This window comes from Physeter macrocephalus, chromosome 1 (genome assembly GCF_002837175.3).
Source record: "Physeter macrocephalus isolate SW-GA chromosome 1, ASM283717v5, whole genome shotgun sequence".
NCBI lineage: Eukaryota > Metazoa > Chordata > Mammalia > Artiodactyla > Physeteridae > Physeter > Physeter macrocephalus.
Window position 1 is genome coordinate 127,123,799 of NC_041214.2, and position 22,358 is coordinate 127,146,156.

Genomic DNA, 22,358 nt, shown 5'->3' on the forward strand with positions numbered 1-22,358 from the left:
GATTCTGATGAAGGAAACTATCTCACAGCAAACAAAAGTGCTGCAATGAGCACACGCCCATGAAATTTGAAGGTATTGCCATCTACCCCAAGACTATAAGCAGCTCACATTGTGAAGAACATATCAATGGCCTATTGAAAACTCAGTTTTGTTTCCATTTGGGAGTCAGCATACTTAAATATAGTGTTTTTTAATATCAGGCATGATTTATGCTTCTAGCCAGTGACCATTATTGCTTTTTCGTGAACGGAAGTATAAAGGAGAAAGGGCAATGGAATACAAAGGAAATATAAAGGGGAAGGGGCAATAGAGAACTTATACATTTATGGCTTTGCTGATAGCAACTATTCTAAGAAAAACAGGCTGATTTTTTTTAAAGAAAGTAAAAAGGAGCACATGTAAGAAAATGTAATTGTAGTAAATTGCTTGGCTCTGCAGTGAACAATATTTTTTTTAATGTGAAAAAAGTTAACTTGGTGACTTATTCATCAAAATAATTAAATTAACCAGAAGTATGGGGAGGCAGTGGGAAATGAAGCAAATTTTGATCCTCTATAAGGAAGCAAATATGATATTTCTAAAACTGATACATCATGAAATAACAATAAAAGCATATTATTTCGAAACACAGAATTAATGCTTAATGAAACACCTGAAGAAATGAATGGTGATATCCTCTTGAAAGCAGAATTGGAGGGTAGAAGGGAAAAGGAAGGAACTACTTTTGTATTATAATTAATATTTGTGTCGATTTTAGATCTTTATGTGTTTATTCCTTTGATAAGAAATATTATAACTTTAATAGATAGTCTGTGTGCTGCAGTTGCCAGGAGGAATTGGTCTTCTTCTTCCTCTTCTTTCAGTTCCACTTGTTGATATTTACTGCTAGTTAAACCTATTGTAGACCCTTTATCTATGACTATTAACAAAGTACAGCAGATCAACAGGGTTGGCATCAGTCTTCAGGGGTTAGAACTGGGCTGGAACTGCACACACTTTGGGGCTCTCACCCCCATTCTTATTCACCTGGACCTCAAAGAAGTCACATCTGAAATCATTAATGTGTGAGCATTAGAAGATTCTGGTCATGAATACAGTCCAGTATTCAAGGACACTGAAATCATGCTCTCCTCTATTGTGATCATCTTTCCTTTTGACTCAAAGGTCAGTCAAATTTTTACATTCCTTTGACAATAGAAATTACAAATCAAATGTGCACACATGAATATGTGGAGTTTGGGGCGGAGAGGCACATTGACCTCAAAAAGACTAAAGGTCCTACTATAACATAATCAGTTCCTTTTACTATTCCTAGAAATGCATCAGTGCTGTGTGGTTTAGCTCAGTCTCTAATCATTCTCACCAGGATCATGACATACACATAAAACTGGCCTTGATGCCTCCTGTAAATCTTGAACATTGCTTCCAAAAAGATCTTTTTTTTTAAGGCAAATGACATCATACTTAATCTTTGTTTAAAACCTGAAATCTTTCAAACTCCTTTAAGGATATTGTCCAACTGATTAGCTTGGCCAAAAAACATCTGATCCATGCTTATCCTCCTGACTTATCTTCTACCGTTACCCCACCTACATCCAGTACTACAGCTTGAGTATTTCTTTTTCTTTCTGGTAGTCAATATTCACACTGAGGCATTTTGTTGGGCAAACCCTCTATTTAGATGTTTCACGCTTTTTGGCTTTTAAGTCTCTGAGTTAGTTCTTAGTTCCTGTTTTATCAGCTTTCCAGAGTGGATGCTCATGATAAAGATTTTGAAAGCAAAACAACTTTAGGCAACTCTTGTTTTTATATCAAAATATGTAGTCTTGACTTTCCATACAAGATTCTCCCCTTCATGCCAGATCACATGCTAACAGCCTCTCTTATGTTGGTCTCTGTAACTGAATATCTGTAGCCCTCTCTCTTCATGCTTAGTATCCTCATCACTTCTCACCTTGGTCACTATGTGGCCATAGAGTTATTCTTGATTCTTTCTAATTTTCTGCTCCATAGCTATCACTCCGGCTTCATCTTCAATCTTGCAGTTAATTTTCCAGCTATGCTAAATCATTTGTCTTTGCATATGCCGTTTCTCTGCCTATTATACCCTCTTTTCTTCACATTCCACTTAGGTAACAGCTGTTCACACTCTAGCACGTCCCTTCTCCCTGACTGTCCGTGATTCAGTTGGGGACCTTTATGATATGTTTCAATATCAGCTAAGACTTCCATTGTAGCAAGATCATATTGTTTTCTTTTCTTTTCTTTTTTTTTTTTGGTTGACATACATCCTCATTTATTAGGAATGCCTAGATCCATAGATTGTCAGTATTTAAAAGAACAAACCAAAAACAGCTGAGCTTGATGGGCAGAACACAAGGGGACTAAATGCATACTTTGTTTTTCCGGGTGTTCCCATGTCAAGAAGTCATATTTTCTCTTTGGCTCAATGAGCAAAAGTTTATTCAAAATTACAGGCAACATTTACTTGGTTCCTGTGTTTATAGAAATAGAATCGAGGTTTCTATGCATATATGGAATTTTGAGGAGATGAATATAATGCCACAAGGGACAAGAAGCTTGGAAGATAATTTAATCCAAAGTTTCAACATACCCGTTACTTTTGCAACTTTGTATACTCCATAGAGCAGAGTAAAATCCACAGGGCTCCATGAAGCTGGGGAATCCAAGTCAATTTATTGTGTTATTTACTTTGACATAGTTGCTACAAAGCAGTGGAAAGCTTTTGAGGTTCTTCAATAACAGAACTCAGTTCAAAATGAAATACTTTCAAGAAACAGTCTTATTTCTTTATAAAATGTAGACCAATAAGCTCAAATTCAGAAAGGTACTCTAAGATAACTGGCTGTGCATTAGGTTATAGAAGTTTCAGGTAATTGTTACGTGAATGTTTTTTCCATTAATCCACTTTAAAATCACTATGATTAATTGATTGTACTATTTCTTTCTTTTGGCTGAAAGATACAGAAACCATGATCCAATGATTTGAACCTTTCTCGTTTGAGTTCATTATTAACAAACATTCCCAGTGCTATTAGCCAATTAACCCATTATTTAAATACACTCTGACTTTTCAAAACATTTTAAGATATACTGGATCTTGTGCCATCATGAAAATCCTTCTCCTCAAAATTTGTTTGGTGAGTTTTCCCCTGGTTAAAACGTCAGCATTTGGGGAACTATGAACTTGAGGGAGGGGGTTCAGCGTGTCTGTTACAGCTCTTACAGAAAGACACTCTGTCCAGGCACAGCAGGCATGTTGATATGAATAACTGCTTGATTTGAGTTCACAGGGATTCATATTTTTTCTTGCTTTTCATTTACATTATTTCATATCCTGAATATTAGAGTTTAGGCTTACACATCCTTCAGTTTCTTAGCACGGCTCGCTTAATCTGAGCTTTTGAACTTCAGATGAACTTGGGCTGAGGTTTCGAATCTGTAATGCAACCTGAAACTAAGCAAGTTTCCCCTAGTTTCAGTCTAATTGTTGAAGTCTTCATAACTTCAGGGCATAGGAAGCATGTGTGTGGCACATTTTAGAAATTAGTGATTTTTTTTTAAAGGCAAGTTCTGCTATGCATAAAATAACCGACACCTCGGACATAGCTCTTCTGCAGTTGCAGGACTGGAAATCCTCAGGAATCCTTCCTCGCCGTCGCCACCTCCCACCCCCGGTCACACAGCGTGTGTGATCTTAGTTCCCTCACCAGGGATCGAACCCCCGCCCCCTGCATTGGAAGCACAGACTCTTAACCACTGGACCACCAGGGAAGTTCCAGGAATCCTTTCTCGTCCCACTTCCCAGGCCCTAGTTTTCCTTGTGTACCTTAGTCCTTAGTTTAGCAAGTTCCTCCTCTAAACTTCTAATGTGTTCCTCCAGCGTGGCCTTGTCTTGCTGGGCTTTCTGACTGGCTTGGCTTCGTGCTACTTCAATCATCCTTTCATACCACTTTTCCATCTGGGTGGAAACAGCCTCAAAGTAATAGTGGGTGAGCTCCAGGGCTTGGGAGGTGTCTCGAATGTTAGGGGCAGTCTGCTCGCCACCTGCTACTGGTGGCGGCTGCCTGCAGGTGGTGCTGGGTACTGGCTGCTGGCCTCGGTGCCTCGTCTGCCCACTTTTCCCAGACTTCTTGGTTTGGGTGCCTCTGTCAACACAGGGCCCGGCCTCTGGGTCGCATTTGGCTGCCTCTTTCAAGGGTAACGAGGCTGTCTGGACCTTGACATTCCTCAGTCGGGAGCCTGTACAGTGCGAGGAAGACAGCTCCTGCTGGGGTCTGTGGGTGGCTGTGGAGCTGAGGGCCTTTTCCTTGGGCCTGGCCACCTGGGGGGAGCTGTCAGAGGCTGCTACTGGACCTGCAGTCCCCACTGACTGATCCACACCTGTGGAGGATTCGCAAGTGGAGGGTGTGGATTTAGTCCTGGAGGCCCCAGAATCTGCAGAAAGCTTCAGCTCCAGATTCTGAAACTTTAACATGCACCAAGTTTTTAATTCATCCAACAAGGGCATCTGCCGTTTCTCTCCCTCGTGCTTCTCCGAGTCTGAGTGCTGCTGCAGGCGGTTCAGGCACTCCGTCCTCTCTGCTGAGAGTCGATCGACCATCAGCTGGTCCAGAACCTGCATTTGGTGCTGGGCCTTATTCTCCATGTGCCCCAGCTTCGTGTTCATCTTATCCTGAACCGACACCAGCTCTGCTTTGATCTCCTCCACAGTTGCCTCCAACTGATTCTCCAGCTTGTTGATCAGGGGTTCACATCGACAGCCATTTATTGGCGCCTGCATCACTTTGCCGTCCTTGCCCCGGTACAGCGTGTAGAGCTGGTATGCTCTGAACTCATGGGGGATGGGGGCGAACAGCGTTGCCTGGGCCTCTTTTTAGGGTGATTGTGAGTGCGCGAGTTCTTCTGCTGTCAGGGCTGCTGGTCTGCTGGTGGGGTGGAGTCAGAAAACGCTGACACATTGGGCCTTGACTTTTTCTGCTTGTTGTCCTTTGCTCTGGGCTGCGGGGAGGCGGACAGGAAATCTTCTCTGGACTCTTCTTTTCTGGGTACAGCCTGTTCCCTGCTATGGGTGTCTCCTGCTAAGACACTTCCCTGGGGCACTTTAGTGAGGAGGAGAGCAACTTCCGGATTATTGTGGTAGTGGGCAGTCTCCAGTGGAGTCCGGCCTGCATTATTGACAATGGTCCCATATGCTCCGGCTTCCACCAAGATTTTAACCACCTTCTTGTGATTTAGGGCAGCAGCAATATAAAGTGCTGTGTCTCCAGCATTGTCCTGGACATCGAGGTCGCAGCCCGCCTTCAGCAAGATCTGGACCTCAGAAAGATGGCCCTTATTGGCAGCAAGATGCAGGGGTGTCCAGCCATGCTTGGTAAAGGCTACCTTGGTGCCCTTGTTGATGAGCTGAAACACATTCTCCGCCTGGCCTTTGTACGCATCTATGAGCAGGCGTTCTGAAAGCCCGGCAACCGCATCCTGCTGGCTCATGAATTAGGAGAGAAAGACGTTTTCGGGGAAGTGGTAGACAAGTTTCTTTGGCTCAAGGTGATGCCACAGGCCTAGGCAGGTACCCTTGGGTAAAGATTCTCTGATCATTGGAAGGTGCCTTCATCACTATGCCATCTTTGGGACCTCTGCAGTCAGGATGCCCGGCGCCTCCAAGATCATATTGTTTTCTAATATTTGCTTTGTCTCTGGCTCTCATTAGAGTATAAGCTCCTGGGGGATGAGATGCTAAATGAACATGTGATTTCAAAGGAGTAAAAATGCTTGTCAACTTCTTCATCAATCAGCAAATCCATATACAGGCCTCTTTTGCTTATTCCTGAAGCCTCAGGGGTGTTTCAGGGATCTAGGGTCTAAAGATCTATAGATCCTCTTCTAAACTTGAGGCCTATTTTAAAGAAAATCATCCTCTAAGAGCCCTCTAAACAAACATATTCTCTTGCAAGTTCAGCAGAAAGAAGGATAAGAAAAATATAAAATTACATGAGGTCATGTCCACTATATTAAGATCTAAAGACCAAAGCTCATGTTCAGTTTCTGCCTTAAAGAGTTAGTACATGCTATGGACCTGACTGTCTCCTAAGTGTTAAAAACAACATTTTTATTTACCTCTCAATGGCTCTGGGAGGTAAGTCCTATACTTGTAATTGCTTTTACAGATAGGAAAACAGAGACGTTCTTTAATGTCACCTGATGGCAAAAGGTAGAGCCAGGATTTAGACCCATTCAGTTGGCTTCAGAGCAATTTGAGTAATGTTGAAAGGCATTGAATAATGAGGAGATATTGAATAATATCGTTTGAACTGAGAAGTAACTTTAAGACCAAAAAACGAGGCAGGCAACTCCATAAAGTTCAATTATGAAGTTTATTGTGGGTAACTTACATACAGGCAGGATCAGGCAGACAAGGATCCAGAGGCATTTGCAGCTGCATGCCCATCTGCCAAAAGGAGTGCTAGGGACTGTGAAGAGGCCAAAGCTAAAAATAGAATCTGACTACCAAGGAGAAGGATGTCTGGTACTAAATGGAACTTGGGGGTCTCATGACCAATAACCATCTTCATTAGCAAAAGACGTTCTTTCTGTTTTCATATCAGATGAAGGCAAGTGTAAAAGTTGATTGGAAATTTATCTGGCTTGGGGGCATTCTTTGTGAGTAGGCTAAAGCTCAGTCACCCAGAAAGGGGAGAGTGGTAGGACTGCAGGCCTAAGATGAAGCTGTAAAATGGAGTCAGTGATGGTATGTGTAAGTCAAAACAGCCTTATACTTTACCTTTTAGCTCACAAATATCCGCAAGAGTACTATAACATAATTATTTATCAATTATGAATGCTCAAAAAAGAGAAATTAAAATCCTAAGCAGTTTTATCAGAAAAGAGAGGACAGAGGAGGGATAATATTTAGGGTCAGACCACTGTCTGAATGCCAGGCTCTTAGGCAAAGGCCACTTCCATCCAGATGTGCACTCTCCTTCCCAGGCTGAACTGGGCCAGACCATGTCTCTAGGTTTGGTTCATGAATAAATCAACTTCTGAGGCAGGGTAGTTTGCCTTGGCATTTACTACAAAATCCATTTACAGACTAAATCAAGAGACCATTTTCAGGATAAAGGTGTGAATGGATGAATGAGTAGCATTTTAATTTCTGGTCTATTTTATAGTTTCTATTAACATATAGGGCTTCACCTCCTACAACTCTTCCTGCTGTTCCCTAAAAATGAAATGCCACATTGCCTAGAAGAACATTGCTGAATAAACATAGTAAAGTTAAAAGGCAGAAAGCTATTACGTAGCTTTACGTAGCTTTACATAATAGTTAATTTTAAATGTTTTGCTGGGACATTTTCTGGAAGGACACATTTCTTTTCAATTATTTATTAGTGAATATTCAATTTTATTATTTTAAGGAAAATGATAGTAAGGAAGTTTTATTATCATAACTTACTTTTGAATAAAACTACTACACTACTGTCCCCAGTTGGAATAAAACTATGGGTATATGAACAATTGTTATCCTCCTCTCTTTGTATTACCTTATTTGACACCACTTTGTTCCACACATTTTGGTATTATTTGACAAGATGAAGATTGTTTGATTTTAATAGTTTTGAAATGTGGGAGCTTCATAGCAGGAGTAAAATAATGACTTTTAGATTTTATTACACTCAATAGATTACAATGGTGAAAGAGACTGCATACTTAAAATTCTGGGCTGACTACCACAAACATGAAAACTGAAGCCTGGAGCTCAGTCTCATGGTCAAGACTACTTGATTCATGTTTAGGAATTGCTATTGTTTTTATAATAAGTGAAAAGTAAACAATTGCAAAGAAAAATGGTTATGAAGAATTAGAATTCATAAAATACCAACTATTTAACTTCTAAATCCTGTGAATATTCCCTTTTGAAATTAACTCATAAACGTTAAGTTTAGTATTTTATTTGTAAATTGCCCTTGTCTAACTCCTTGGCATCATTCAACTATTGATAATGCATAAGAGATGGATCATCATACTTACATTATTATTCAGCTCATATTATGCACATAAGCAAACTACGGTTTCACCTAATGGTGTTTTGTATTCACTAAGAGTTTGAGTCACTCTGATATCTTGGAACACATTTTTTACATATAGTGTGATAGCGATATTTTTCATATATATTGTGAGCTCCCCTAAACACATAGAAAGAATTGTGATGGGGTGGTTTGGCTCCTAAATTACGTTAACATTGTCAAATGTAGGACTGTCTATAGAATTAAAGAAGTGACATGTTTTGTAGATATTAAAATTTTATGCACTGTTTTAACACTTTTTTAACTCTATGAAAAAATGCCCTTTAATGAAGACATAAGACTGCAATGACAAAACTATTCTTGAGGGAGATGGAAATATTCAGGTACTATATAGCCCTTAGTTTAAATTATTTATAAAGCCACTAAAATTTTATTTAGAGCAGAGGTAATTGATTTTATAGGGCAGCCTGTTAACAGTCAAGTGTTATCATTTGTAAACCTAAGGCAACATTTCACATTAGCAATGTACCATGCCTTTAGGCTAACAATGTTGTCTTTAATAGCACATTTTAATACAACCCAGGTACAGGTAGGCTATCTTTTGTCAGAAAAATAGATCCTATGTATGAAGTCCCGATTATTAATTTTAGTAATGTCAATTTTGTATACCCAAATTATAAATGACCTTTCATTTAGGGATTATCTTATGCTTTGGCATTTTTGTGTTTGTATCTATTTTCTTCTGTTACTACTAAATGCTGATGGCTGCCTGCTTTGGTTCAATATTCCTGTAAGAATGTGACAGAGAACAGCCTAGTACAAAGCTAAATGACATATTAGTATCCTGATAAGAATAAGCAGCATATTGGCTAAGGGCTAGGGAAACAACAGGATTCTTTGCGATTTGTGGCATTTAGAATATATGAACTATAGTGAAACAGGGACATCTGGTGTAGAATAAGGATGTAAAACTTAGAGCAGAAACAAGAAAGACCAAGGTGCCTTGAAATTATACTTAGATGCACTTAAGTTTTGTGTATATCACTGCATATAAATTTTGCTCCCAAGAACATTACACTCAATTTTATGTATGCATTCTAAAGTATATGGAAATACATGAATACATCAAAATACGTCCTTCATGTATATGAAAAACATCAAAATATGATGACTGAAGAATGACAGATATATCACAGTTTGAAGAATGATAGGTGGATCATAAAGCAAACATATCGAAATCTGACCATTTTAGAAGAGGTGGAGGGTATATGGTATATACACTAAGTGATTATTTTAACTTTTCTGTATCTATGGAAATTTTCATAGTAAAACATGTGGAAAAAATGTAAAGATTACACTTAGGGATAAAACAAACTTGAGAATACAGATATTTAATCGAGAATACAGATATTTAGTCAAGAATACTAAAAATAGGTATAACTCGTGTATTCCACAGAAAACCCTTTCTTTTTTAAGATAAAGATTGTTTACTACTTTTGCTTTTCAACATGAATATATTTTTCTCTTAGCTGTTGTTTTATCTTCTGACATTACTTAGTAAACTAAGATTATGCTGTTATTGCTTATCTGCCATTAATATCCCATGTGCTTTTCTGCATTAAGAGATAGAATGACTATAAAAGATAGATGAAAAAGCTGTACTTTTTTGTCTATGAGTGAAAAATATACTTAAATTTGAGAACCCCTTGACAGTTTAGACTTTACAGTAAATTCTTAAAATGACTTAAGTTGTTCTATACCATGTCAAAGTATAGTTTCTGGAATTACAAGCATCTGGAACTTCAAAGAATGTTTTAATAATAATTTTGTGGCAATATGTAAGCCCTTAAATAGCTTTACTTCAAAGCAAATCCTTGCTGAAAAGGCAGAACACTTTATTAAATTTTAATGTAATTCTTAATGCTATTATTTTTTGCTCAGATTTCATACTTCAGAACAGACATGAGCAAAAGAGTTTGGATTTAGATAGCTTTTCTCTGAGTGATTTAAGGAAGTCAGCTTTGTGCTCAGCACACTTAAAAATTTTACATTTCATAATCTTTTAGCATCTTTAATATTTAGACCACATTTAGGGAATCTAATATTCAATCACTGAATTAGATACCACTTAAATATTTCCTTTGTAACCTTATAATAATTGTGAGAGTAAACATAAATTAATAAAAGTTGCTAAAAATAGGTTTTGAAATTTCATCTGTTTTCCTTGTTAATTGACATTCTTTTTAAGATCACCTGTATTGTTCCATAATGGAGAAGTCTTTGAAAATATCAGTTTGGATCCTGGTGGTCAAACAGAAAAATGCATATATTAGTAGAAACAACGATTGAATAGTATATTTTGAAATTATCTAGAAATCAATTAAATTGCTGTGCTTTTATTACCATATTTTACATGATATAATACATAATATAACATGGAGTTCCTCTCATTTATCTAATAACGATTGGCATATAAAATATAAAGTTAGACAACTCTAAATACTTGCCTCAGAAATTTATGTGCCCTTTGAAAATTTTGGAAATGAATTCTGAGATTCCTCATTTAGATAATGATTTCAATGTAATGATTTACTATGTCAGATTATTGTGCATATTAAATAATATGGAACTTATAAGCACAGATGTAAGTGCATAATTAAAAGTGCAGACTTCAAACCACACTGCTGGATTTAAATATTAGCTTCACCACTTTTCAGCTGTGTGACCTGAACAATTAATTCCTTTTTTTCTCAGTTTTTATAAACTAGGCATGATAATAATAGCATCTACCTCATAGAGTTGTCATAATGATTGAATTAATTAATATATGTGAAACTCCTAGGAAATGAGCCCTCTATAATTTTGGCATTACATATAACACATTTATATATTATATAATTATGTAAAATATATATAATATTTAGCTCTATGTGCCAATTGTCTGGCACATAGTAAGCAGTCAGCATAGTACTATGTTTTTCTTGAGCTTATATTTTACAAACTTGAATATTTACCTCTTCATGTCTTTTTTGAGAGCATTTGAGGGTAGAAAAGATACAAAGTAAAATTAACCCTTGAAAATGTATTAAGTGTGTTTACTAGTATACTCTACTTTTTCAAGAATGATGACCCTTGGGGTACCATGTGTCTTAAGAGCAATATTTTAATATATGATACTTACTGAACATGAATAGGGGTAATTTATATAGTTAGTTTTAAAGAAATGGTATCCCTGAGAAAATAAGTATTAAAATGAGCCATATATGAAAAGTAGAAATAAGCTGGGCAAAATATGATGGGGGGATCTTCCTAGCGGAGAGAAGAGCACATATAAAGGATCTATGAGTGGATTAGGGAGTCTCTTGGGACTTGGCTGACATTTTAAAACTCCCATCAAAATTATTTTAAAAAATTTAAATACAATGAAAACGTTATTGGATTTGAGACTAAGATTGCAGGGATATATAGTTCCCTACAATTATAATAAAACTCAATGCACTTCAGTCAGTAAACAAGCAGAATTTTTAAAGGATCCCGAAAAGCTGATTCTAAAATTGATAAGCAATTATACCGCCTCGCCGCCGCTTCCCTTCGTCGGAGCGGCAGCTCGTCCGCCCGCCCGCCCGGCTCGAGCCCGCGGAGGGGCGGCCCCCCCGACATCTTCGCGGAGCCCACGGACGACCAGGAAGGGGAGCGGCCCAGATGGCGCGTCCTCGGCCCCGCGAGTACAAGGCGGGCGACCTGGTCTTCGGCAAGATGAAGGGCTACCCGCACTGGCCGACCCGGATTGAGGAACTCCCAGAAGGAGCTGTGTGAAGCCTCCAGCAAATACGTATCCTATCTTCTTTTTTGGCACCCATGAAACTGCATTTCTAGGTCCCAAAGACCTTTTCCCTTATAAGGAATACAAAGACAAGTTTGGGAAGTCAAACAAACGGAAAGGATTTAATGAAGGATTGTAGGAAATAGAAAATAACCCAGGAGTAAAGTTTATTGGGTACCAGGCAATTCAGCAACAGAACTCTTCAGAAACCGAGGGAGAAGGCGGGAATACTGCCGAGGCAAGCAGTGAGGAAGAAGGTGATAGAGTGGAAGAAGATGGAAAAGGCATTCTTCAAAGAAAGAATGAAAAAGCAGGCTCGAAACGGAAGAAGTCATACACTTCAAAGAAATCCTCTAAACAGTCCCAGTAATCTCCAGGAGATGAAGATGACAAGGACTGCAAAGAAGAAGAAAATAAAAGCAGCTCTGAGGCTGTGCATATATACAATGGAATATTACTCAGCCATAAAAAGGAAAGAGATTGGGTCATTTGTAGAGACGTGGATGGATCTAGAGACTGTCCTACAGAGTGAAGTAAATCAGAAAGAGAAAAACAAATATTGTATATTAACGCATATATGTGGAATATAGAAAAATGGTACAGATGAACCAGTTTGCAGGGCAGAAAGAGACACAGATGTAGAGAACAAATGTATGGACACCAAGGGGGGAAAGCGGCGGGAGGGTGGGGTGGTGGTGGGATGAATTGGGAGATTGGGATTGACATGTACACTAATAGGTATAAAATAGGTAACTAATAAGAACCTGCTGTATAAAGAAATAAAGTTAGAAAAAAAAAAAGAAATCACAGGTCTCTTCCCTGACAGCCTGCCTGATATGCTCAGGGCAGAGTCTACAGAACAGAAAGGTGTACTGAGGTCTGATTTCATTTTCTGCCAGGACACCACGCCATGAGGACGATGGCGACCACTTATTTGGTGCTGGGCCTTATTCTCCATGTGCCCCAGCTTCGTGTTCATCTTATCCTGAACCGACACCAGCTCTGCTTTGATCTCCTCCACAGTTGCCTCCAACTGATTCTCCAGCTTGTTGATCAGGGGTTCACATCGACAGCCATTTATTGGCGCCTGCATCACTTTGCCGTCCTTGCCCCGGTACAGCGTGTAGAGCTGGTATGCTCTGAACTCATGGGGGATGGGGGCGAACAGCGTTGCCTGGGCCTCTTTTTAGGGTGATTGTGAGTGCGCGAGTTCTTCTGCTGTCAGGGCTGCTGGTCTGCTGGTGGGGTGGAGTCAGAAAACGCTGACACATTGGGCCTTGACTTTTTCTGCTTGTTGTCCTTTGCTCTGGGCTGCGGGGAGGCGGACAGGAAATCTTCTCTGGACTCTTCTTTTCTGGGTACAGCCTGTTCCCTGCTATGGGTGTCTCCTGCTAAGACACTTCCCTGGGGCACTTTAGTGAGGAGGAGAGCAACTTCCGGATTATTGTGGTAGTGGGCAGTCTCCAGTGGAGTCCGGCCTGCATTATTGACAATGGTCCCATATGCTCCGGCTTCCACCAAGATTTTAACCACCTTCTTGTGATTTAGGGCAGCAGCAATATAAAGTGCTGTGTCTCCAGCATTGTCCTGGACATCGAGGTCGCAGCCCGCCTTCAGCAAGATCTGGACCTCAGAAAGATGGCCCTTATTGGCAGCAAGATGCAGGGGTGTCCAGCCATGCTTGGTAAAGGCTACCTTGGTGCCCTTGTTGATGAGCTGAAACACATTCTCCGCCTGGCCTTTGTACGCATCTATGAGCAGGCGTTCTGAAAGCCCGGCAACCGCATCCTGCTGGCTCATGAATTAGGAGAGAAAGACGTTTTCGGGGAAGTGGTAGACAAGTTTCTTTGGCTCAAGGTGATGCCACAGGCCTAGGCAGGTACCCTTGGGTAAAGATTCTCTGATCATTGGAAGGTGCCTTCATCACTATGCCATCTTTGGGACCTCTGCAGTCAGGATGCCCGGCGCCTCCAAGATCATATTGTTTTCTAATATTTGCTTTGTCTCTGGCTCTCATTAGAGTATAAGCTCCTGGGGGATGAGATGCTAAATGAACATGTGATTTCAAAGGAGTAAAAATGCTTGTCAACTTCTTCATCAATCAGCAAATCCATATACAGGCCTCTTTTGCTTATTCCTGAAGCCTCAGGGGTGTTTCAGGGATCTAGGGTCTAAAGATCTATAGATCCTCTTCTAAACTTGAGGCCTATTTTAAAGAAAATCATCCTCTAAGAGCCCTCTAAACAAACATATTCTCTTGCAAGTTCAGCAGAAAGAAGGATAAGAAAAATATAAAATTACATGAGGTCATGTCCACTATATTAAGATCTAAAGACCAAAGCTCATGTTCAGTTTCTGCCTTAAAGAGTTAGTACATGCTATGGACCTGACTGTCTCCTAAGTGTTAAAAACAACATTTTTATTTACCTCTCAATGGCTCTGGGAGGTAAGTCCTATACTTGTAATTGCTTTTACAGATAGGAAAACAGAGACGTTCTTTAATGTCACCTGATGGCAAAAGGTAGAGCCAGGATTTAGACCCATTCAGTTGGCTTCAGAGCAATTTGAGTAATGTTGAAAGGCATTGAATAATGAGGAGATATTGAATAATATCGTTTGAACTGAGAAGTAACTTTAAGACCAAAAAACGAGGCAGGCAACTCCATAAAGTTCAATTATGAAGTTTATTGTGGGTAACTTACATACAGGCAGGATCAGGCAGACAAGGATCCAGAGGCATTTGCAGCTGCATGCCCATCTGCCAAAAGGAGTGCTAGGGACTGTGAAGAGGCCAAAGCTAAAAATAGAATCTGACTACCAAGGAGAAGGATGTCTGGTACTAAATGGAACTTGGGGGTCTCATGACCAATAACCATCTTCATTAGCAAAAGACGTTCTTTCTGTTTTCATATCAGATGAAGGCAAGTGTAAAAGTTGATTGGAAATTTATCTGGCTTGGGGGCATTCTTTGTGAGTAGGCTAAAGCTCAGTCACCCAGAAAGGGGAGAGTGGTAGGACTGCAGGCCTAAGATGAAGCTGTAAAATGGAGTCAGTGATGGTATGTGTAAGTCAAAACAGCCTTATACTTTACCTTTTAGCTCACAAATATCCGCAAGAGTACTATAACATAATTATTTATCAATTATGAATGCTCAAAAAAGAGAAATTAAAATCCTAAGCAGTTTTATCAGAAAAGAGAGGACAGAGGAGGGATAATATTTAGGGTCAGACCACTGTCTGAATGCCAGGCTCTTAGGCAAAGGCCACTTCCATCCAGATGTGCACTCTCCTTCCCAGGCTGAACTGGGCCAGACCATGTCTCTAGGTTTGGTTCATGAATAAATCAACTTCTGAGGCAGGGTAGTTTGCCTTGGCATTTACTACAAAATCCATTTACAGACTAAATCAAGAGACCATTTTCAGGATAAAGGTGTGAATGGATGAATGAGTAGCATTTTAATTTCTGGTCTATTTTATAGTTTCTATTAACATATAGGGCTTCACCTCCTACAACTCTTCCTGCTGTTCCCTAAAAATGAAATGCCACATTGCCTAGAAGAACATTGCTGAATAAACATAGTAAAGTTAAAAGGCAGAAAGCTATTACGTAGCTTTACGTAGCTTTACATAATAGTTAATTTTAAATGTTTTGCTGGGACATTTTCTGGAAGGACACATTTCTTTTCAATTATTTATTAGTGAATATTCAATTTTATTATTTTAAGGAAAATGATAGTAAGGAAGTTTTATTATCATAACTTACTTTTGAATAAAACTACTACACTACTGTCCCCAGTTGGAATAAAACTATGGGTATATGAACAATTGTTATCCTCCTCTCTTTGTATTACCTTATTTGACACCACTTTGTTCCACACATTTTGGTATTATTTGACAAGATGAAGATTGTTTGATTTTAATAGTTTTGAAATGTGGGAGCTTCATAGCAGGAGTAAAATAATGACTTTTAGATTTTATTACACTCAATAGATTACAATGGTGAAAGAGACTGCATACTTAAAATTCTGGGCTGACTACCACAAACATGAAAACTGAAGCCTGGAGCTCAGTCTCATGGTCAAGACTACTTGATTCATGTTTAGGAATTGCTATTGTTTTTATAATAAGTGAAAAGTAAACAATTGCAAAGAAAAATGGTTATGAAGAATTAGAATTCATAAAATACCAACTATTTAACTTCTAAATCCTGTGAATATTCCCTTTTGAAATTAACTCATAAACGTTAAGTTTAGTATTTTATTTGTAAATGGCCCTTGTCTAACTCCTTGGCATCATTCAACTATTGATAATGCATAAGAGATGGATCATCATACTTACATTATTATTCAGCTCATATTATGCACATAAGCAAACTACGGTTTCACCTAATGGTGTTTTGTATTCACTAAGAGTTTGAGTCACTCTGATATCTTGGAACACATTTTTTACATATAGTGTGATAGCGATATTTTTCATATATATTGTGAGCTCCCCTAAACACATAGAAAGAATTGTGATGGGGTGGTTTGGCTCCTAAATTACGTTAACATTGTCAAATGTAGGACTGTCTATAGAATTAAAGAAGTGACATGTTTTGTAGATATTAAAATTTTATGCACTGTTTTAACACTTTTTTAACTCTATGAAAAAATGCCCTTTAATGAAGACATAAGACTGCAATGACAAAACTATTCTTGAGGGAGATGGAAATATTCAGGTACTATATAGCCCTTAGTTTAAATTATTTATAAAGCCACTAAAATTTTATTTAGAGCAGAGGTAATTGATTTTATAGGGCAGCCTGTTAACAGTCAAGTGTTATCATTTGTAAACCTAAGGCAACATTTCACATTAGCAATGTACCATGCCTTTAGGCTAACAATGTTGTCTTTAATAGCACATTTTAATACAACCCAGGTACAGGTAGGCTATCTTTTGTCAGAAAAATAGATCCTATGTATGAAGTCCCGATTATTAATTTTAGTAATGTCAATTTTGTATACCCAAATTATAAATGACCTTTCATTTAGGGATTATCTTATGCTTTGGCATTTTTGTGTTTGTATCTATTTTCTTCTGTTACTACTAAATGCTGATGGCTGCCTGCTTTGGTTCAATATTCCTGTAAGAATGTGACAGAGAACAGCCTAGTACAAAGCTAAATGACATATTAGTATCCTGATAAGAATAAGCAGCATATTGGCTAAGGGCTAGGGAAACAACAGGATTCTTTGCGATTTGTGGCATTTAGAATATATGAACTATAGTGAAACAGGGACATCTGGTGTAGAATAAGGATGTAAAACTTAGAGCAGAAACAAGAAAGACCAAGGTGCCTTGAAATTATACTTAGATGCACTTAAGTTTTGTGTATATCACTGCATATAAATTTTGCTCCCAAGAACATTACACTCAATTTTATGTATGCATTCTAAAGTATATGGAAATACATGAATACATCAAAATACGTCCTTCATGTATATGAAAAACATCAAAATATGATGACTGAAGAATGACAGATATATCACAGTTTGAAGAATGATAGGTGGATCATAAAGCAAACATATCGAAATCTGACCATTTTAGAAGAGGTGGAGGGTATATGGTATATACACTAAGTGATTATTTTAACTTTTCTGTATCTATGGAAATTTTCATAGTAAAACATGTGGAAAAAATGTAAAGATTACACTTAGGGATAAAACAAACTTGAGAATACAGATATTTAATCGAGAATACAGATATTTAGTCAAGAATACTAAAAATAGGTATAACTCGTGTATTCCACAGAAAACCCTTTCTTTTTTAAGATAAAGATTGTTTACTACTTTTGCTTTTCAACATGAATATATTTTTCTCTTAGCTGTTGTTTTATCTTCTGACATTACTTAGTAAACTAAGATTATGCTGTTATTGCTTATCTGCCATTAATATCCCATGTGCTTTTCTGCATTAAGAGATAGAATGACTATAAAAGATAGATGAAAAAGCTGTACTTTTTTGTCTATGAGTGAAAAATATACTTAAATTTGAGAACCCCTTGACAGTTTAGACTTTACAGTAAATTCTTAAAATGACTTAAGTTGTTCTATACCATGTCAAAGTATAGTTTCTGGAATTACAAGCATCTGGAACTTCAAAGAATGTTTTAATAATAATTTTGTGGCAATATGTAAGCCCTTAAATAGCTTTACTTCAAAGCAAATCCTTGCTGAAAAGGCAGAACACTTTATTAAATTTTAATGTAATTCTTAATGCTATTATTTTTTGCTCAGATTTCATACTTCAGAACAGACATGAGCAAAAGAGTTTGGATTTAGATAGCTTTTCTCTGAGTGATTTAAGGAAGTCAGCTTTGTGCTCAGCACACTTAAAAATTTTACATTTCATAATCTTTTAGCATCTTTAATATTTAGACCACATTTAGGGAATCTAATATTCAATCACTGAATTAGATACCACTTAAATATTTCCTTTGTAACCTTATAATAATTGTGAGAGTAAACATAAATTAATAAAAGTTGCTAAAAATAGGTTTTGAAATTTCATCTGTTTTCCTTGTTAATTGACATTCTTTTTAAGATCACCTGTATTGTTCCATAATGGAGAAGTCTTTGAAAATATCAGTTTGGATCCTGGTGGTCAAACAGAAAAATGCATATATTAGTAGAAACAACGATTGAATAGTATATTTTGAAATTATCTAGAAATCAATTAAATTGCTGTGCTTTTATTACCATATTTTACATGATATAATACATAATATAACATGGAGTTCCTCTCATTTATCTAATAACGATTGGCATATAAAATATAAAGTTAGACAACTCTAAATACTTGCCTCAGAAATTTATGTGCCCTTTGAAAATTTTGGAAATGAATTCTGAGATTCCTCATTTAGATAATGATTTCAATGTAATGATTTACTATGTCAGATTATTGTGCATATTAAATAATATGGAACTTATAAGCACAGATGTAAGTGCATAATTAAAAGTGCAGACTTCAAACCACACTGCTGGATTTAAATATTAGCTTCACCACTTTTCAGCTGTGTGACCTGAACAATTAATTCCTTTTTTTCTCAGTTTTTATAAACTAGGCATGATAATAATAGCATCTACCTCATAGAGTTGTCATAATGATTGAATTAATTAATATATGTGAAACTCCTAGGAAATGAGCCCTCTATAATTTTGGCATTACATATAACACATTTATATATTATATAATTATGTAAAATATATATAATATTTAGCTCTATGTGCCAATTGTCTGGCACATAGTAAGCAGTCAGCATAGTACTATGTTTTTCTTGAGCTTATATTTTACAAACTTGAATATTTACCTCTTCATGTCTTTTTTGAGAGCATTTGAGGGTAGAAAAGATACAAAGTAAAATTAACCCTTGAAAATGTATTAAGTGTGTTTACTAGTATACTCTACTTTTTCAAGAATGATGACCCTTGGGGTACCATGTGTCTTAAGAGCAATATTTTAATATATGATACTTACTGAACATGAATAGGGGTAATTTATATAGTTAGTTTTAAAGAAATGGTATCCCTGAGAAAATAAGTATTAAAATGAGCCATATATGAAAAGTAGAAATAAGCTGGGCAAAATATGATGGGGGGATCTTCCTAGCGGAGAGAAGAGCACATATAAAGGATCTATGAGTGGATTAGGGAGTCTCTTGGGACTTGGCTGACATTTTAAAACTCCCATCAAAATTATTTTAAAAAATTTAAATACAATGAAAACGTTATTGGATTTGAGACTAAGATTGCAGGGATATATAGTTCCCTACAATTATAATAAAACTCAATGCACTTCAGTCAGTAAACAAGCAGAATTTTTAAAGGATCCCGAAAAGCTGATTCTAAAATTGATAAGCAATTATACCGCCTCGCCGCCGCTTCCCTTCGTCGGAGCGGCAGCTCGTCCGCCCGCCCGCCCGGCTCGAGCCCGCGGAGGGGCGGCCCCCCCGACATCTTCGCGGAGCCCACGGACGACCAGGAAGGGGAGCGGCCCAGATGGCGCGTCCTCGGCCCCGCGAGTACAAGGCGGGCGACCTGGTCTTCGGCAAGATGAAGGGCTACCCGCACTGGCCGACCCGGATTGAGGAACTCCCAGAAGGAGCTGTGTGAAGCCTCCAGCAAATACGTATCCTATCTTCTTTTTTGGCACCCATGAAACTGCATTTCTAGGTCCCAAAGACCTTTTCCCTTATAAGGAATACAAAGACAAGTTTGGGAAGTCAAACAAACGGAAAGGATTTAATGAAGGATTGTAGGAAATAGAAAATAACCCAGGAGTAAAGTTTATTGGGTACCAGGCAATTCAGCAACAGAACTCTTCAGAAACCGAGGGAGAAGGCGGGAATACTGCCGAGGCAAGCAGTGAGGAAGAAGGTGATAGAGTGGAAGAAGATGGAAAAGGCATTCTTCAAAGAAAGAATGAAAAAGCAGGCTCGAAACGGAAGAAGTCATACACTTCAAAGAAATCCTCTAAACAGTCCCAGTAATCTCCAGGAGATGAAGATGACAAGGACTGCAAAGAAGAAGAAAATAAAAGCAGCTCTGAGGGTGGAGATGCTGGCAATGACACAAGAAACACAACTTCAGACTTGCAAAAAACCAGTGAAGGGACCTAACTACCATAATGAATGCTGCATATTAAGAAAACCACAAGAAGGTTATACGTTTGGTTGTCTAATATTCTTGGATTTGATATGAACCAACACATAGCCCTTGTTGTCATTGACAGAACCCCAGCTTGTATGTACATTATTCACATTCCTCTCTGTTGTGTTTGGGGGAAAAAAGACATTTTAGCCTTTTTTAAAGTTACTGATTTAATTTCATGTTATTTGGTTGCATGAAGTTGCCCTTAACTGCTAAGGTTTATCCAGATTTTTGCACAAGTTTATACAAGTCTAGGATCCTTTATCAAGGCAGTTATGTTCATCACTCTCCTGCCTTTTCTCCACCATCACCAAACACTAAGTTAAATATAAATTAGCATTTTTTTAAATGACCACTCAATATAATGCTTAAGGGATTTCCTCTCTGTGACAGAACCCAGGAACCAATTCCTAGATACATAATGTTGGCATACTGAAGATGAACTTAAAATTGTTCTTCAGTTTTGAGGCCATGTGTAAAGTTTAATCGTATTGTAAAATATCTATTCTGTATTAGAAATAGCTAGTTGACAACGTATACTTCTCAAAACTCATGTTATTAACGTACACAAACTCAGTTTCTATATGTGAAGTTAATGAGTCTTTTGTGTTACTCCAAAACAAGGCAAAGATTTATTTTTTCCCAATCTCAATACAATTTGAGCTAATTACTCAAGTTTGATACTTTACATTTTAAAGCTGGAATCAGCAGTAGCCCTTTGGGAAGTAAGACAAAGCATTGACTTTTAAATACAGACTTTTAAAAACGATCTGTTGTTTTCTTTTGGAACTAGAATTAGCATAGTTAATACTCATCCACAAACCATTATTATGTGTACATTATTGTTGCAATTGTGATAATAGAAAATTTTATTTATTTTTATGCCAGCTTATACTGTGAGAACACATTTAGTTTGGGTTTTATCAATCCTGTTATGCTTGTCCTTGGAACATCTTTCACATATTCAAGGTTTGTAGCTGAAAAGTTTACTGTAAAAAAAATCAAAAACAAAAAAAGTATTGTTTTTACAGAATAAATTTAGTGGAATGTATACTGGGAGTAAGGTTTGAGGTTGTAAACAACTAGGTTAGTGTAATTTGGCTTCATATATGTAATGTGGGGTATTAATGTAATTCATATATTAAAGCAAAAATTGTTTACAGCAAATTGACAATAGAATCAAATGCAGGTGAGGGTTTTCTTTTTCTTTTTTTTTTAAACACTCTATGGGTTTTAGGGTTTTTTTAAACACTGCCGGGAGGGAGAGGAATTGGCTACATGATTGCTTGCACGTCTAAGATACTTACCAGTTCAGTGGACCCTAAATTCACACACTTGACATTATCCATGCATTGATTTGGACCCCATTTTCTTTTGGTTTTCTTATTTTGGTGAAGAGCTAGTAAATAACATGAAGGAAAAACATGAGTGGCACTAAAAGCTGAGGGCCATTGATGATGATGATGGTAGTGGTGGTGGTAGTGATGATGGCAGCTGAGGGCATGAAAGCGCCAGTCCACTTACCTTTCCCGGGCTCTGAGGAGGCGGCTGGATTTTTGGTCTGTTTCTCTTACTTAGCAAATATTGATTTTCCTCTGTTATACCCACTCACACTTCCAAATATGGAAAGTTCATTAAAAGATCATAGGAATGGGGCTTCCCTGGTGGTGCAGTGGTTGAGAGTCCCCCTGCCGATGCAGGGGACACGGGTTCGTGCCCCGGTCCGGGAAGATCCCACATGCCGCGGAGCTGCTGGGCCCGTGAGCCATGGCTGCTGAGCCTGCGCTTCCGGAGCCTGTGCTC

At 37.9% G+C, this 22,358-nt stretch overlaps 1 protein-coding gene and 2 pseudogenes across 1 annotated transcript; 2 read left to right on the forward strand and 1 right to left on the reverse strand.

Moving 5' to 3' along the window:
• Positions 1-3,832: 3,832 nt before the first annotated feature.
• LOC102973420 (ankyrin repeat domain-containing protein 6-like) lies at positions 3,833-13,668 on the reverse strand. Its single transcript, XM_024120377.1, is given in 4 exon segments — positions 3,833-4,866; positions 4,869-5,391; positions 10,282-10,298; positions 13,269-13,668. Coding segments are annotated over 4 exon segments (1,974 nt in total).
• On the forward strand, positions 11,748-12,782 carry LOC112063981 (hepatoma-derived growth factor-related protein 3-like; annotated as a pseudogene).
• Positions 13,669-19,904: 6,236 nt separating the features above from the next.
• On the forward strand, positions 19,905-20,639 carry LOC102973695 (hepatoma-derived growth factor-related protein 3-like; annotated as a pseudogene).
• The last annotated feature ends 1,719 nt before the right edge of the window (positions 20,640-22,358 follow it).